The sequence below is a fragment of the Balaenoptera acutorostrata genome, chromosome 1, assembly GCF_949987535.1.
Source record: "Balaenoptera acutorostrata chromosome 1, mBalAcu1.1, whole genome shotgun sequence".
Classification (NCBI taxonomy): Eukaryota; Metazoa; Chordata; class Mammalia; order Artiodactyla; family Balaenopteridae; genus Balaenoptera; species Balaenoptera acutorostrata.
The window spans coordinates 103,265,092-103,279,710 of NC_080064.1; the positions used below are offsets into that span (position 1 = coordinate 103,265,092).

Below are 14,619 nucleotides of genomic sequence, written 5' to 3' on the forward strand. Positions count from 1 at the left end.
TCCTTAGGAAACTTGCTATTTTTATATTTGTAGCTTTGCTGTGTAAACACAGCTTTAAAAAAAGGTCCCTTTGGCATCCATATCTAACATGGCTTCTGCCCCTCTGTAGAAATTCTATAGATAGTACTGGTCCTCAACCTCTTTTCCGCACTAGCACACCTGAGACATGCCCTCCATTACATCAAAAACTGTGGTTTTAGCAGTGATTTTCAACCATAAGAAGTGGGTCATAACAAACTCTCTGCTGCTAGGGAATAGGGTACAATGAAAGCCCTGTTTTGGGGACTTTTGGATTTTGATAGGGTTCCACCATGGCGCTTGTTCTTCAGGTGGGAATCATTGTGAAATGGTTTAACGTAAATTTTTCTTCTTTGGCCACACCGTGCAGCCTGTGGGATCTTAGTTCCCTGACCGGGGATTGAACCCGGGCCCCGGCAGTGAAAGCTCCGAGTCCTAACCACTGGACCGCCAGGGAACTCCCTAACATAAAGTTTTGATAACGACTAGAAATACATCTGACAAATTCATTTCCCGTCGGAGCATACCACGTATTAAGTGCTCCTTTGGTGATCGTTTCTCCTTAAGGGTCAGGTGTACCATCGTCTCACTGAAGACTCCAAGGCCATGTGTCCTAGTTATGCAGCCCTCCAGTACACCTGCTGTGCTGCTAGCTGCCACCTGGAGTTCTGTGCCTTAAATCCAGAGCACTGTTGGTTCACTAGTTAGGATTTTACTCAATATTTAGAACAGCCTTGGGGACTTCCCTGGTGGCGCAGTGGTTAAGAATCCGCCTGCCAATACAGGGGACATGGGTTTGAGCCCTGGTCCGGGAAGATCCCATGTGCCACGGAGCAACTAAACCCGTGCGCCACAACTACTGAGCCTGCGCTCTAGAGCCTGCGAGCCACAACTACTGAAGCCCACGCACCTAGAGCCCATGCTCCGCAACAAGAGAAACCACCGCAATGAGAAGCCAGCGCACCACAACGAAGAGTAGCCCCCGCTCACCGCAACTAGAGAAAGCCCGCGTGCAGCAATGAAGACCCAACACAGCCCAAAATAAATAAATTAATTAATTAAAAAAAAAAAAAGAACAGCCTTACAGTGATTTTCACGGAATCCTGGAAACTAGAGAATTCAGTAAGATTGCCATCGAGGCTTCCCTGGTGCTGCAGCACTTGTAAACCGCACGCACAGCCCCTCTCCTTGGACATGCGTGGGCACAGTGGCATTCAGCATTGGCCGCCTAGCATAGTGGGTACTGCCCAATGAAGAGTGTACTATATGTTTTTTTTACTATAGGCCATACTTATACAGACATGTATATATATTTATATAAGATCTACCTATCCTAGGATGGAACGTTTGAGGGAAAGTAAAATGGGAGGCCAAAAAAAAAAAGAGGTAACACTTCCAGTTGTGAGCCAAGATTGTAACCTGAGAGTAGCCAGGAGCTACCTGTCAGTAACCATGTTTTCAATAAATACTCTTCCATGTAAAAAAAAAAAAAAGTCTCAGTTTTAAGAAAGTTGTTACCTGTGCTAGTGCCAGCAAAACGAGAAACTCCTCAGCTCTTGCCCTGCCGTGGGCTTGTAGAACTAAGTGCCCAGTTCTGTTTGTCTGGGACAAGACATTAATGGGCTTCAAATCACTGCAACTTTCAGTTCAGCAGATTCTGTTTCTCATAGACAACGTAGAAATTCAGTTGTTTTCTACCTGTTATATCCGGCGGTCTATTTATTACTCTATAGAGAGAAACTTTTCCTTGTTACTCTAAATGCCCCTGTAAGCTGTCACACCTCGGCAAGCCAGGCCGATTCATGTCTTTCCTCGCTCCCACATATCTGTACTCCAGGTAACCCACACCCTGGGCCTCTGCACACAGCCCTTTCCACACAAACCCAAAGGGAAAGCAGATTCGTGGTCTCCCGTCTAGACCGGTCACCACACTGTGCTCACTTCCAGTCTGTCCTAAGCGAGCAGCTGAGCCCCTCGTGGATCATGCTCTTGGTGGAGGCTGAGTTACAAACACAGCACATCTGTCTTACACACCCACAGATGCACCCCCCGAACAGGATTCCTGTCATACTTAGAAAAGTGGATGTAGTCTATCTTTGAAGATTTCCAGAGAAAGAAGTTCCATAATGTTCCTTAGCAAGTGGTTTCTATTTTTAATAGCCACGCAAAGGTTAGAATGAGCCTCTTCCACTACAGCTGAGCCCATTTCCTTTCATTTTATTCATCACTAGAGATAGAGAACAGATGGTCACCCCTTTTATGCATAATCCTTTCTCCCTTTGCAGGGAGTCATCTAGCTATTCCTGAATCTTCGCTACTTTGAGCTAAAAGTATTTATTCTTTAAACTTTCTTTGAACCTTTCATATTTACTCTTCAAAACGGTTTGATAGCTTTCTTTTAAATCTCAGTTTTTTCAAAGTGCCGAGGTTTAGGCTACCTGTTGTGAAAGTTCTGATAAATATATATTAAGAAAGAGACCTAGCAGTTTGAAAACGTCTGTTACCATCCTATGTGAGCTTGGTGACCACTCATTTTCTCACTGCTTTTTATGCTCGTTTGCCCTCACTTTTTCCCACCAAACATGCATTTGCTGTCTCTGTCAACTTAGGTGGCCCTCTGCCTACCAACTCTTTTTTAACATCTACGTATGACTGTGATACCCAGTGTCCGAGGCACAGACATAGGTATACCTCTATAAGAGACAGCCAGGAAGCTAGAAAATAGATTGCTTGGCATTCCTTAGCCCATGGTTGATAATTATTGGACAGAAGTGTCCTATTCAGTACATATTTGCACCCTGGTTGGCCTCCAAGTAAATGTTCTCCCATGCGGGCAGTGTTACCAAGTGGCCACTAATTTCTTCCACAGATTGGTCCTCATACATTTTACCTGATCTCTATCCTTGCTTAAAGGGTCCTAATTAAGCTGTAATACTGGCGCCCATTTATTTTCTTTTAATATTTATTTTATTTATTATTTATTTGGTTGTGCCAGGTCTTAGTTGCGGCAGGCGGGCTCCTTAGTTGTGGCATGAGAACTCTTAGTTCCGACATGCATGTGGGATCTAGTTCCCTGACCAGGGATTGAACCTGGGCCCCCTGCATTGGGAGCGTGGAGTCTTAACCACAGTGCCACCAGGGAAGTCCCCTGGTGACCACTTATTAAATGTTAACTGTGTGCTGGGTTTTCTTCATACATAGAGATATTACCTCTTATCCCCATTTCCTAAGGAAACTAAAGCTCAGGTAGGTCAAGCAACTTGTCCAAGGTTGCACAGCAAGTAAGCAGCACACCTGGGATTCAGATCCCACGTCTCTCTGACTCTAAAATCAGTGCTGTTTTGGGAATGCTTATTTGTCCTCTTAAGAGTTTTAGGACCAAAGTATTCATTGCACATGGTAAAGCCATAGCCTTAGAGAATTAATGCTGCCTGACTAGGACCCATTCTTAACTCTTCAATGGGCAGGCCTGATGGGAATTGGCCAGAGTTCAAGAACCTGGCTTGTCAGGGTGGCACTGGGTAAGGAGGTTGGCAAGGAGGTTTCTGGCAGGTGTGATCCTGCCAGAGAATCTGAATACTGGGACGTCACAGCACATGACTAGATAAACAGTTTCACAGTTGAAGGGAGTGTCCTCAGACTCAGCTCTAGTAGAACCTTTATCTCTCATTGCTTTGTTCAACCTCGGCCTGCCCGTTCTTTTTTTTTTTTTAATAAATACAGTGAAATAGAGAGAAAGTCTTATTTATTTATTTATGGCTGTGTTGGGTCTTCGTTTCTGTGCGAGGGCTTCCTCTAGTTGCGGCAAGCGGGGGCCACTCTTCATCGCGGTGTGCGGGCCTCTCACCATCGCGGCCTCTCTTGTTGCGGAGCACAGGCTCCAGACGCGCAGGCTCAGTAGTTGTGGCTCACGGGCCTAGTTGCTCCGCGGCATGTGGGATCTTCCCAGACCCGAGCTCGAACCCGTGTCGCCTGCATTGGCAGGCAGATTCTCAACCACTGCGCCACCAGGGAAGCCCTGCCCGTTCTTTATTCATTTGACTTCTCTAGGGCCTGCTATGTACAGGGTACTATTTATAAATATGACCTGGTTCCTGGCCTCAAAGAGCTTATAATCTAGTGAGGAAAATGAATGCCTCATAAAAACAGAAACAAAAACAATAAAAACAGAAGGTGCCTTATGAGAATTGACAACAGAATGCTATAGGAACTTTAATTTTAACAGGCTATGATAGTAATGGAGACCAGCTAACCTCCTGTTTTAAACAACTATAAAACCAGACAAAATATAAGAAACACTGATTTTCAGACATTGGACAACAGGCTGCAGAGCACAGAAGTGATCCCTGAGAGAAAGGAAACAAGATGTGCCCTAAGAGTGCCCTAGCTCAGGTCTCCTGGCCTCAGTGCACAAAGGGACACCCAGCAAATCCTGGTGCTCTTACCAAATTGATAAGACAGATAGTAAAGCTTGGGAAGGCCAATATGGCTAGAATTTCCTGGGCAAACTACTGGAGAGGAGTAAGATATATAGAGGAATATATAGAGGAAGAATTCTAGAGATCTGCAGAAGATCTCTGAGCCCTTGGCTGCTTACTGATCTGGGCATGCATTTGAGGAAGCTACTGAGGCTGGGGAGGTGGCCACCAGAAAGGAACAAGTGGAACAATTCTTGGAACCTAGGGCCATGCCTGGTTCGTGTTGCCTTTAGCCAGACGTGGAGCACTGGGTAGAGACCTCCTGGGTCAAAGTAGCCCAACACTATAGGCTATTCTGCTATAGCAGAGCTTGCTCTACAAGTGCTTAAAAAATTCAGAGGATCAAGTGATTCCCAGTAACTTAACTGCATTCCAGGAAAAAGAGCAACAATATGTAAAGGAATACAATAAAATCCAGCACCTAACAGTGTAACATTCACAACCTCTGGCATCTAGGCAGTATTACCAGGCATGTAAATGAGCAGGAAAATACCTCCCACAACCAGGAGAAATGTCAATAGAAACAGAACCAAAAATGACACAGACAATAGAATGAAGAGGCAGGGACCTTAAAACAGCTATTATAAATATACTGCATATGTTTACAAAGGTAGAAGAAAGCAAGATAATAATGAGCAGAGAAAGAGAAGATAGAAAAGGAGGCACACATTACATCTAGGGATGAAACATACATTATATGAAAAAAAAAAAAAAAAGGCAGTGGATGAGATGAACCACAGAAGAAAAGATCAGTGAGGAAGATATAACAAAAGAAGCTGCAGAATGAAACAAACAAAAGTTGTAGGACAACACCAAGCCCAACAGTTATGCAATTGGAACCCGAGAAGGAGGAAGTAAAAAAAAAAGATATTTGCAGAAATGATGGTCAACTACTTTCCAGATTTGATGAAAACTATAAACACATTATGAGAAAGTGGTCAGGTAATCAAGAAGATGCTACAATCCCGATTATGTGTGTGTCTGATAACATTCAAAGCACAGGAAGCAAAATGGACAGAACTGAAAGGAGAAATAGACAAATCCAACATTACAGTTGGATATTTCAGTACTCTCTCTCAATGACTGATAGAAAAACTGACAGAAAAGAATTAGGATATGGAGGCTTAAGCAGCCTACATGACCTAATTGTCATTTGTTGGACACACTACCTAAAACAGCAGAATATGCATTCTGTCTGAAGTGCACACCCAGAACGTGTACCAAGAGAGACCATGTTCTGGGCCATAAAACAAGTTTCAGTAAATTTAAAAGGATTGAAATCTTACAAAAATAAGTTCTTTGACCATAATGGAATTAAAGTAGAAATCAATAACAGAAAGCTATCAGGAAATCCTCAAATATTTGGATTTCAAAAAACATTCTTCTAAAAACACATGGGTCAAAGAAGAAATCACAAAGGAATTTAGAAAATTTTTAATTAAACAATAATTAAAGTGCAACATATTGAGTTTGTGGGATGCAGTAAAGCAGCGCTTAGAGAGAAATTTGTATAACTAAAAAATGTATCGGGCTTCCCTGGTGGCACAGTGGTTAAGAATCTGCCTGCCAGTGCAGGGGACACAGGTTCGATCCCTGGTCCGGGAAGATCCCACATGCTGCAGAGCAGCTAAGCCTCTGTGCCACAGCTACTGAGCCTGTGCTCTAGAGCCTGCGAGCCACAACTACTGAGCCCACGTGCCACGACTACTGAAGCCCGCACGCCACACTAGAGAAGCCCACGTGCCTAGAGCCCGTGCTCCGCAACAAGAGAAGCCGCCACAATGAGAAGCCCACACACCTCAATGAAGAGTAGCCCCTGCTCGCCACAACTAGAGAAAGCCCACGTGCAGCAACGAAGACCCAACGCAGCCAAAAATAGATTTTAAAAAAAAGTATCAGAAAAAAGGAAGTTTTCAAATCAATGATCTAAGCATCTCCCTTAAGAAAATAGAAGGCAAATTTAAAAAAAAAAAAAAAAGACTGACAAATTAAACACAAAGTAAGCAAAAGGAAGGAAATAATAAATCTAAGTAAAAATAAAGTAAAAACATGAAAATAATAGAGAAAAATCAATGAAACCAAAAGCTGGTTGTTTGAGATCAATAAAATCAATAAGCCACTAGCCACACTAATAAAGGAAAAAGAAAGAAGAAACAGATTACCAGTATCAGGAATGAAAGAGGGACATCACTATAGAAACTGTAGACATTTATAAGGGAATATTATAAACATTTTTATGCCAATAAATTCAACTTAGGTAAAATGGATAAGTTCCTTAAAAGATACAAACTACCAAAGTGTACAAACCCATAGATAACCTGAATAACCCTTTATCCAGTAAAGATATCTAATTTGTAGTTTAAAACATTCCCACAAAGAGAATTCCAGGCCCAGATGGCTTCACTGGTAAATTATGAAACACATAAGGAAGAAATAATATAATTCTACACATTCTTCCAGAAAATAAAAAAAAGAGCAAATACTCTTCCAACCCAGTGTGTGAGGTCAGCAATCACCCTGATATTAAAACCAAACAAAGACATTATGAGAAAACTACAGACCAATATCTCTCATTAATATAGATACAAAAATCTATTAACTAAACATTAGCAAATTCAACAATGAATAAAAAAGGTATAATACATCATGACCAAGCAGGATTTATCCCACAAACGCACAGTTGGTTTAACATTCAAAAGCTAATCAGTGTTATTCACCATATTAAAATACCAAAAAGAAAAACAAAATCATATGATCATTTCAATACAAGTAGGAAAAGCACTTGTCATGTTTCAACACCCATTCTTTACAAAAACTAGCAGCAAGTATAAGTAGAAGTTTCCTTAGCCTGATAAAGGAAAACCTACAGCTAACATCATGTTTAATGGTGAAAAACTAAATGCTTGTTCCCTAAGATTGGGAAAAAGGCAAAGATATCCATTCTTGCCACTTCTTTGGAGCATTGTACTGAAATTATTAGTGAATACAACAAGGCAATAAAAAGAAATTAGGGGGATCCAAAATGAAAAGGAGGAACTAGAACTGTCTTTATTCACAAGACTTCATGATTGTCTCCATAGAAAATCCTAAAAAAAAATCTATTAGAATTAAGAAATGAGTTTAGCAGAGTCTTTTGACACATAATTTTAGTTCTGTATATTAACAACAAGCAATTTAAAATTGAAGTAAAACAATGCCATTTATAAAAGATAAAAATATGAAATATTTAGGAATAAAAACTTAAAAATATGTATGAGACCTATAGAAAACTATAAAATATAAAACATTGATGAGAGAAGTTAAAGAAGACTAAATAAATGAATTGGTGGTAATGGTAGTAATAAAATAAATGAAGAGCTTACCATGCTCAAGGATCAGAAAATACTAAGATGTCAGTTCTGCCCAAATCAATCTATCTTCAACACAATCCCAATAAAATTTCCACCAGGCTTCTTTTTGCTGATAGATATTGACAAGTTAATACTAAAATTTCTATGGAACTGCAAATTATATCCAAAATAATTTTTATCAAGAAAAATTAAGTTGGAGGACTTCATCCCACCTGATTTTAAAATTTACTACAAAATTACGTTAATCAAGACAGTATGGGGAATTCCCTGGACTCGGCACTTTCACTGCGGTGGCGTGGGTTCGATACCTGGTTGAGGAACTAAGATCCCACAAGCCATGAGGCATGGCCTGAAAATTTAAAAAAAAAAAAAGACAGTGTGATATTGGCATAATGGTGGATGCATAGATAATAGAATTGAATATGAAATAGACCTATATATACGGTCATTTGATTTTTATTTTATTTTTGAGGAGGCTGAGATTTGATTCACCTTTTAAAAATGTTTCATTCAATCATAACACACATACAGAAAAATACACATGGTCAATTGATTTTTGATGACAAGTCAATTCAATGAGGAAAAGACAATCTTTTCAATAAACCATGCTGGAATAATTGGATATCCATATGTAAAAAATGTACCTTCAGCCTGCACATCCCATCATATGCAGTAATTAACTTGAAATGAATGGTAGGTCTAAATGTTGTGGACAAAGAATCACCAGCCATATCAGTAAACAAAGAATGTTGCAGCTATCAAACCATCAGCCACCATATCGGTTCCCCCTATGATGCACCCTGAGGTGATTCAGGATGGAGAAAACAGGATATTGGCCCTAGATAGTTAAGGTGCATATCAAAAGAATGATTTCAGTGAGCCCAGATTCTTGCATTTTCCCATGCATAGAAAAGTGCTAAATTCATTAACCTGAGATATCTGTTTTTTCTTTAACTGGCAGTAATCTTTTGATGTTCTGACTACCTGATTTTTTTTGCAAAAACTCCTATATATCCTGGCTCCTCTCTTACTCTCCAGAACAGTCCCTCAGAGCTATCTGAGAGGCTGTCTCCCAGGTGTAAGTTCTCAGTGTGTCCCTGGAATAAAACATGATTGTCAACTTTTAGGTTGTGTTTTTTTTTTTCAGTCGACAGTATAAAGGCTAAAACTACACAACTTCTAAAAGAGAACATGGAAGAAAATCTCAGTGACTTTGGGCAAAGATTTCTTAAATATGACACAAAAAGCACACAAAAAAATTCATAACTTAGACTTCATCAAAATGAAAACTTTTGCTTTTTAAAAGACATTATTAAGGAAATGAAAAGCAAGGCACAGACTGGGAAAAATATTTGTAAAACGTATACCTGATAAAGAACTTGTACCCAGAAGATAGAATGGACTCTCACAGTTCAGTAATGAGAAAACAATGGGAAAAAGGTTTAAACAGACACTTCTGCAAAAGGATATAAATATGGAAAATAAGCATGGGAAAAGATGTTCAACATCATTAGACATTAGGGGAATGGAAATTAAAACCACCATGAGATACCACTACACACCTATTAGAATGGCTAAAATTAAAAAAACTGACCATACCAAATGTTGGCAGTGATAAGAAAGAACTGGAACTCTCATACACTGCTGATAGAAATGTAAAATGGTACAGAGACTTTGGATAACATTAGCAGCTTATTTTAAAGAGAAACATACATTTACTGTCTGATTAAACTTTACCCAAAAGAAGCAGAAACATAGATCCACAAAAGGACTTTGATGTTCATAGTAGCTTTATTAATAATAGCCCCAAATTGGAAGGAACCCAAATGCCCCTCAGCTGAGGAACGGATAAACAAATTGTGTTATATCCGTACAATGAATTACTCACCAACAACAAAGCAATGAGCTGTGACCTACTGATGCAGGGAGCAATGTGGATGAATTTCAAAAGCATTATGCTAACTAAAAGAAGCCAGACACAAAAGCCTACAAACTGAATTATTTCATTCATGTGAAATTCTAGAAATGGCAAAACTATAGTGACAGAATTTTCGGCATATGTGGTATTTTTCTTTAGAAAAAAAAAAAACCAAAGGAAAGCAAAATGAATTGTGGTTCTTTGCCCAACTTATGTATCATAGTACAGGACCTACAGCTGTCTTAAAGATTTTTAACATATTCATAAACAATAAAAATTTACTATAATCACCCAGTGAATGAAGTGGATGATTAAGTTTAATTTTTACTATTTGGGTCAGTGAAATGTGACTGTAACATACTGAGACCCTAATGGACTCTGAGAAAACTTCAGATAACTAGTTCTGAAAATGATGTCCGTAGTATCTTCATCATTGGAATCAACTTAAAACCTCTGAAGTTCAGTACTTTGAAGAATACAAGTGTTTTGAAAATTCCCTTTTTTTTCCTCCCAAAGATAATTGAGCTTAATTCTTCCTTTTAAATCACTCTTTTTTCCTAAACAGTCACTTTGAACATTCATTGATAATAGCCGATAATATCTAATTTCATTTTCAGATGAAAACCAAGGTCAGAAATCCAGGGAACCAGCCCAGTGGCCACAAAGCCTTCCTAAATATTAACTCACGATGACCGATAGACCGGCAGCTCCACAGGCAGGCTAAGAAATAATTTTCTAATAAACAGAGCTGTCTGAAATTGACATGGGCTATCTTGGGAGAGAGTGAGTTCTCCCAGGTTCAAATGGCCACCGCAGACTCCGTTGGCAGGAACAAGGAGAGAAGTTTCAAGCATCAGATGAGGTGTCAGGCTGATGGGAGCACTTGTGGGTATGCGGCTGGAGCTAGGCTCCCCAGATGGGCCACTGCTGGAAGTGTCCTGAGCCTCACAGGGGAGAAATCTTCCAGCCTTGGATCTTGTGGGTGTTTAGATGGTAAGCCTTCTGCGACCTGTTATTTGAATTTAGTTTTCAGGATGGCAATCCCCTAACCTGTTTTAAAGATGTTGTAGAGTATCTCCAACACAGTTCTGAAAGGTACCATCCTGTATGGGTTGAAAACAGTCCCAAAGATCATTTGCAGTCAAGCAAACGTGCACATTTCTGTTTGCTTCAGTGCCACCCAAGACCTCTTCCTGACTCACTCAGTTTTCTGGAAAATCACTGATGAATTTAATTTGCCCTCATTATTGGTTTACTTGAAGTTGTTAGATATCAAAAGTCCAGACCTATACCTTGAGCATGATTCTTTTTCCAGAAGCACCTCATGGCTTAAAATAATATATTCAGTACTTAAAATTGCTGACATATTCTTCCAGATAGCCTGGCGGAAGAGAAGAAGGCCCCAGATGGTCGAGTTTGGCAGTGCCTGGGCCACTGCGTTCAGAGCGCCATCTTTAAAGTAGTTGAAGTTGTATTTCATAGTCAAGCTGGGAATGTGAAACTTTTATTTTGGAATGGGATATATTATATGCCTCCCTCCTGAGACATTGAAAGAACAGGAGCACAGATTCTCTTCACTTAAATTAATCCCTGTTATAGTCCTTATACTGACTCTTTCAATAAATATTTAGTGATCAGACTATGGGAGGTGCCGTGAGGGGAACAGATACAAACAAGGCCTTAGCCTGAGGCAACTCAAAATATATTTGGGGGCAGACAAGATGGAAAAGTAAGCAACTACAGGAGAGTGTCTAAAGCATGCCATTTGCATGGATTGGGAAATGGGCGCCATGGAGGTCAAGGGCAGGAAAGAATATTGCATTTGAATTATTTAAAGGAAGAGTGGTTTGGATGAGCCAGGCGTGCAGTCCCAAGGAAGGGACAGGCATGTTCTATTAGTCAGAAATGTCAAAGAGAATGAGAGGCAATTACGTTGGTGATCAGGACATTGCTGCTGACCTTCAAGAATAGGAGTTTCAGGAGAGGATGGTATTGGAGGCCACATTGTAGTTATGTGCAGGGCAGATGCGTTTGAGGAAATGGAGGGTCAGTCGCTCACTGGAGATGTTTGATTGTGAAGGGGAGAAAGTGCAATGGAGCCAGTGAGAATTTTTGCTTTTTCCTAAGGAGAAGAAAACTGTTATTTTGAAGGTTACAGCCTAGTGGGCTGCTGAAGGGGAGAGGTTATATATATTTGAAAGGGAATAATTAAATTGTAAGATCCCAGAGAAGATAGTATTAATAAAGGAAAGAACCACTGGACAATTGATAGCATTTTTGATAGGGACGTGAACTAGCATAAACTGTATTTTTGCATTTTATGTAAAAAACGTTACATTAAGAAACTGAAATATCATTATTGATTAGTAATCTTCAAGTAAGAAGTTGGGGAGGAGGAAGGATGAAAAGTAGTTCCACATTTAGAGTCTTGTTCTTTAAAGAACGTTAATGTTTTATATCTTCCGGTAGTAGTTTAGTGGGATTATTCCTTATCTTTACAATGGAACACCAAGGAGTGCAAACTGAAGATAGGAGTTTTTTGAGACTCACTCCTCTCATGTGTCAGGGCTTGTCATGCTAATCAACCTTTTACATCATTGATTGTTGAATGAGGTTGGGAAGAAAGGAGAGGCAAGTAATACCCTGAGATAGGTGGAACTTAACGACTTCTGTGAAGCTTACTTGACCCCAGTACAGAAGTTTTCAGGGAACTCTGTCATTCAGGAGTGAGTGCAGGGTTTTTTTGTTTTTGTTTTTTTTAATTTTATTGAAGTATAGTTGATTTACAATGTGTTAATTTCTGCTGTACAGCAAAATGATTTAGTTATACATATATTCTTTTTCATATTCTTTTCCATTATGGCTTTTACAGGATATTGAATATAGTTCCCTGTGCTAAACAGTAGGACCTTGTTGTTTATCCATTCTCTATATAATAGTTTGCATCTGCTAATCCCAAACTCCCAATCTTTCCCTCCCCGACCCCTCCTCCTTGGCGACCACAAGTCTCTTCTCTATATCTGTTGAGTCTGTTTTTGTTTCATAGGCATGTTCATTTGTGTCATATTTTAGATTCCACATATAAGTGATATCGTATGGTATTTGTCTTTGTGTGACTTACTTCGCTTAGTATGATAATCTCTAGGTCCATCCATGTTGCTGCAAATGGCATTATTTCATTCTTTTTTTTATGGCTGAGTAGTATTCCATTGTGTGTGTGTGTATGTATATATATATATCACATCTCCTTTATCTATTCATCTGTTGATGGACATTTAGGTTTTGCAGGTTTAATCACACATCATGACAGCCACTGTGTAAGATTTCCTGGGGATGGCCAAAATGCTGAGAAATATTTGCTGTGTGCTGTGTCTGATGACTAAACCTTCTGAATGTGTGTCTGGTTATATGACCTCTTCACTGTTTGAGATCACCACAAATGTCTCTCGCTCCTTCAGAATTAAGTGTGTCACTTAGATAAATTTTTCTCCACCGAGGACCTCACAGATGTGGCACTTGTCCTCCTCAGACACAGGTGTGTTCGCAGTGGTGAACAGCCGTTCCTTGTCCCTGCTGGGGAAGCTGACCATCAGCGCTGCCTTCAATGTCGTGTATATCTACACCTCGGAGCTGTACCCCACGGTCATCAGGTATGCCTCACACACAGACTTCTCCTTCCCATGTCCTGAATTCTGTTGTAGATGTTTGCATTGACAGAGGCGTGGTCCTCACTCCACCTGGAGCACAGCGAGTGTGGGCTAACAGCAACTCAGCAAGCAGTTGTGGGCCCAGCACCTGTGGAGACTGCTCTTGCCCTCTTGGCAGAGGAAAACGTAACTTTATCTTGGGCTGAATTCCCTGTCAATCTTGAGAGAAGTACTCTACACTAAACGTATCCCGTCACCCAAATAGTGCTCGGATGTCGTTTTTATTTCAGTGCATGTGAGTTATTCAGTCAACCCTGTTGTGTCAGGTACACGATGGACCAGGAGACAAGGTCCCTGTTATCACAGAGCCTATATTTTAGCACAAAATATACACATTTAAAAAATGATGGGACTTCCCTGGTGGCGCACTGGTTAAGAATCCGCCTGCCAACACAGGGGACACGGGTTCAAGCCCTGGTCCGGGAAGATCCCACACGCCGCGAAGCAACTAAGCCCGTGTGCCACAACTCCTGAGCCCACATGCCACAACTACTGAAGCCCGCGTGCCTAAAGCCCGTGCTCCACAACAAGAGAAGCCACTGCAATGAGAAGCCTGCACACGGCAACAAAGAGTAGCCCCCGCTCGCTGCAACTGGAGAAAGCCCGCGCGCAGCAACCAAGACCCAGCGCAGCCAAAAAATAAATAAATAAATAAAGATAATTCCCTATAGTTATAAGTGAATATTATATTTATATATTAGTTGTTAAAGGTGGTTTTCAATGAGTAGGACGTGCTTATATCAAAAATAACATATTCAAGGGCTTCCCTGGTGGCGCAGTGGTTGAGAATCTGCCTGCCAATGCAGGGGACATGGGTTCGAGCCCTGGTCTGGGAAGATCCCACATGCCGCGGAGCAAATGGGCCCGTGAGCCACAACTACTGAGCCTGCGCGTCTGGAGCCTGTGCTCCGCAACAGGAGAGGCCGCGATAGTGAGAGGCCCGCGCACCGCGATGAAGAGTGGCCCCCGCTCGCTGCAACTAGAGAAAGCCCTCGCACAGAAACGAAGACCCAACACAGCCATAAATAAATAAATAAATAAATAAATAAAATTAAAAAAAATAATAAAAATAACATATTCAAAAACAAAACCAAAAAACCCAACATATTCCATCCTAAGTTTCCCCTCATAAAATAAGTCTGAAAACA

General features: G+C 40.6%; 1 protein-coding gene across 3 annotated transcripts in view; it reads left to right on the top strand.

Moving 5' to 3' along the window:
• SLC22A15 (solute carrier family 22 member 15) overlaps nucleotides 1-14,619 on the top strand; it is a 98,348-nt gene that overhangs the window by 71,720 nt on the left and 12,009 nt on the right. For all 3 annotated transcript variants that reach the window (XR_009008560.1, XM_057547848.1, XM_007169337.2), the window contains exon 9: nucleotides 13,294-13,414. Coding sequence is in view for 2 of the 3 variants with exons in the window: in XM_057547848.1 (XP_057403831.1) it covers nucleotides 13,294-13,414 (121 nt within the window). In the remaining variant the exon portion in view is untranslated. The remainder of the gene's footprint in view (nucleotides 1-13,293; nucleotides 13,415-14,619) is intronic.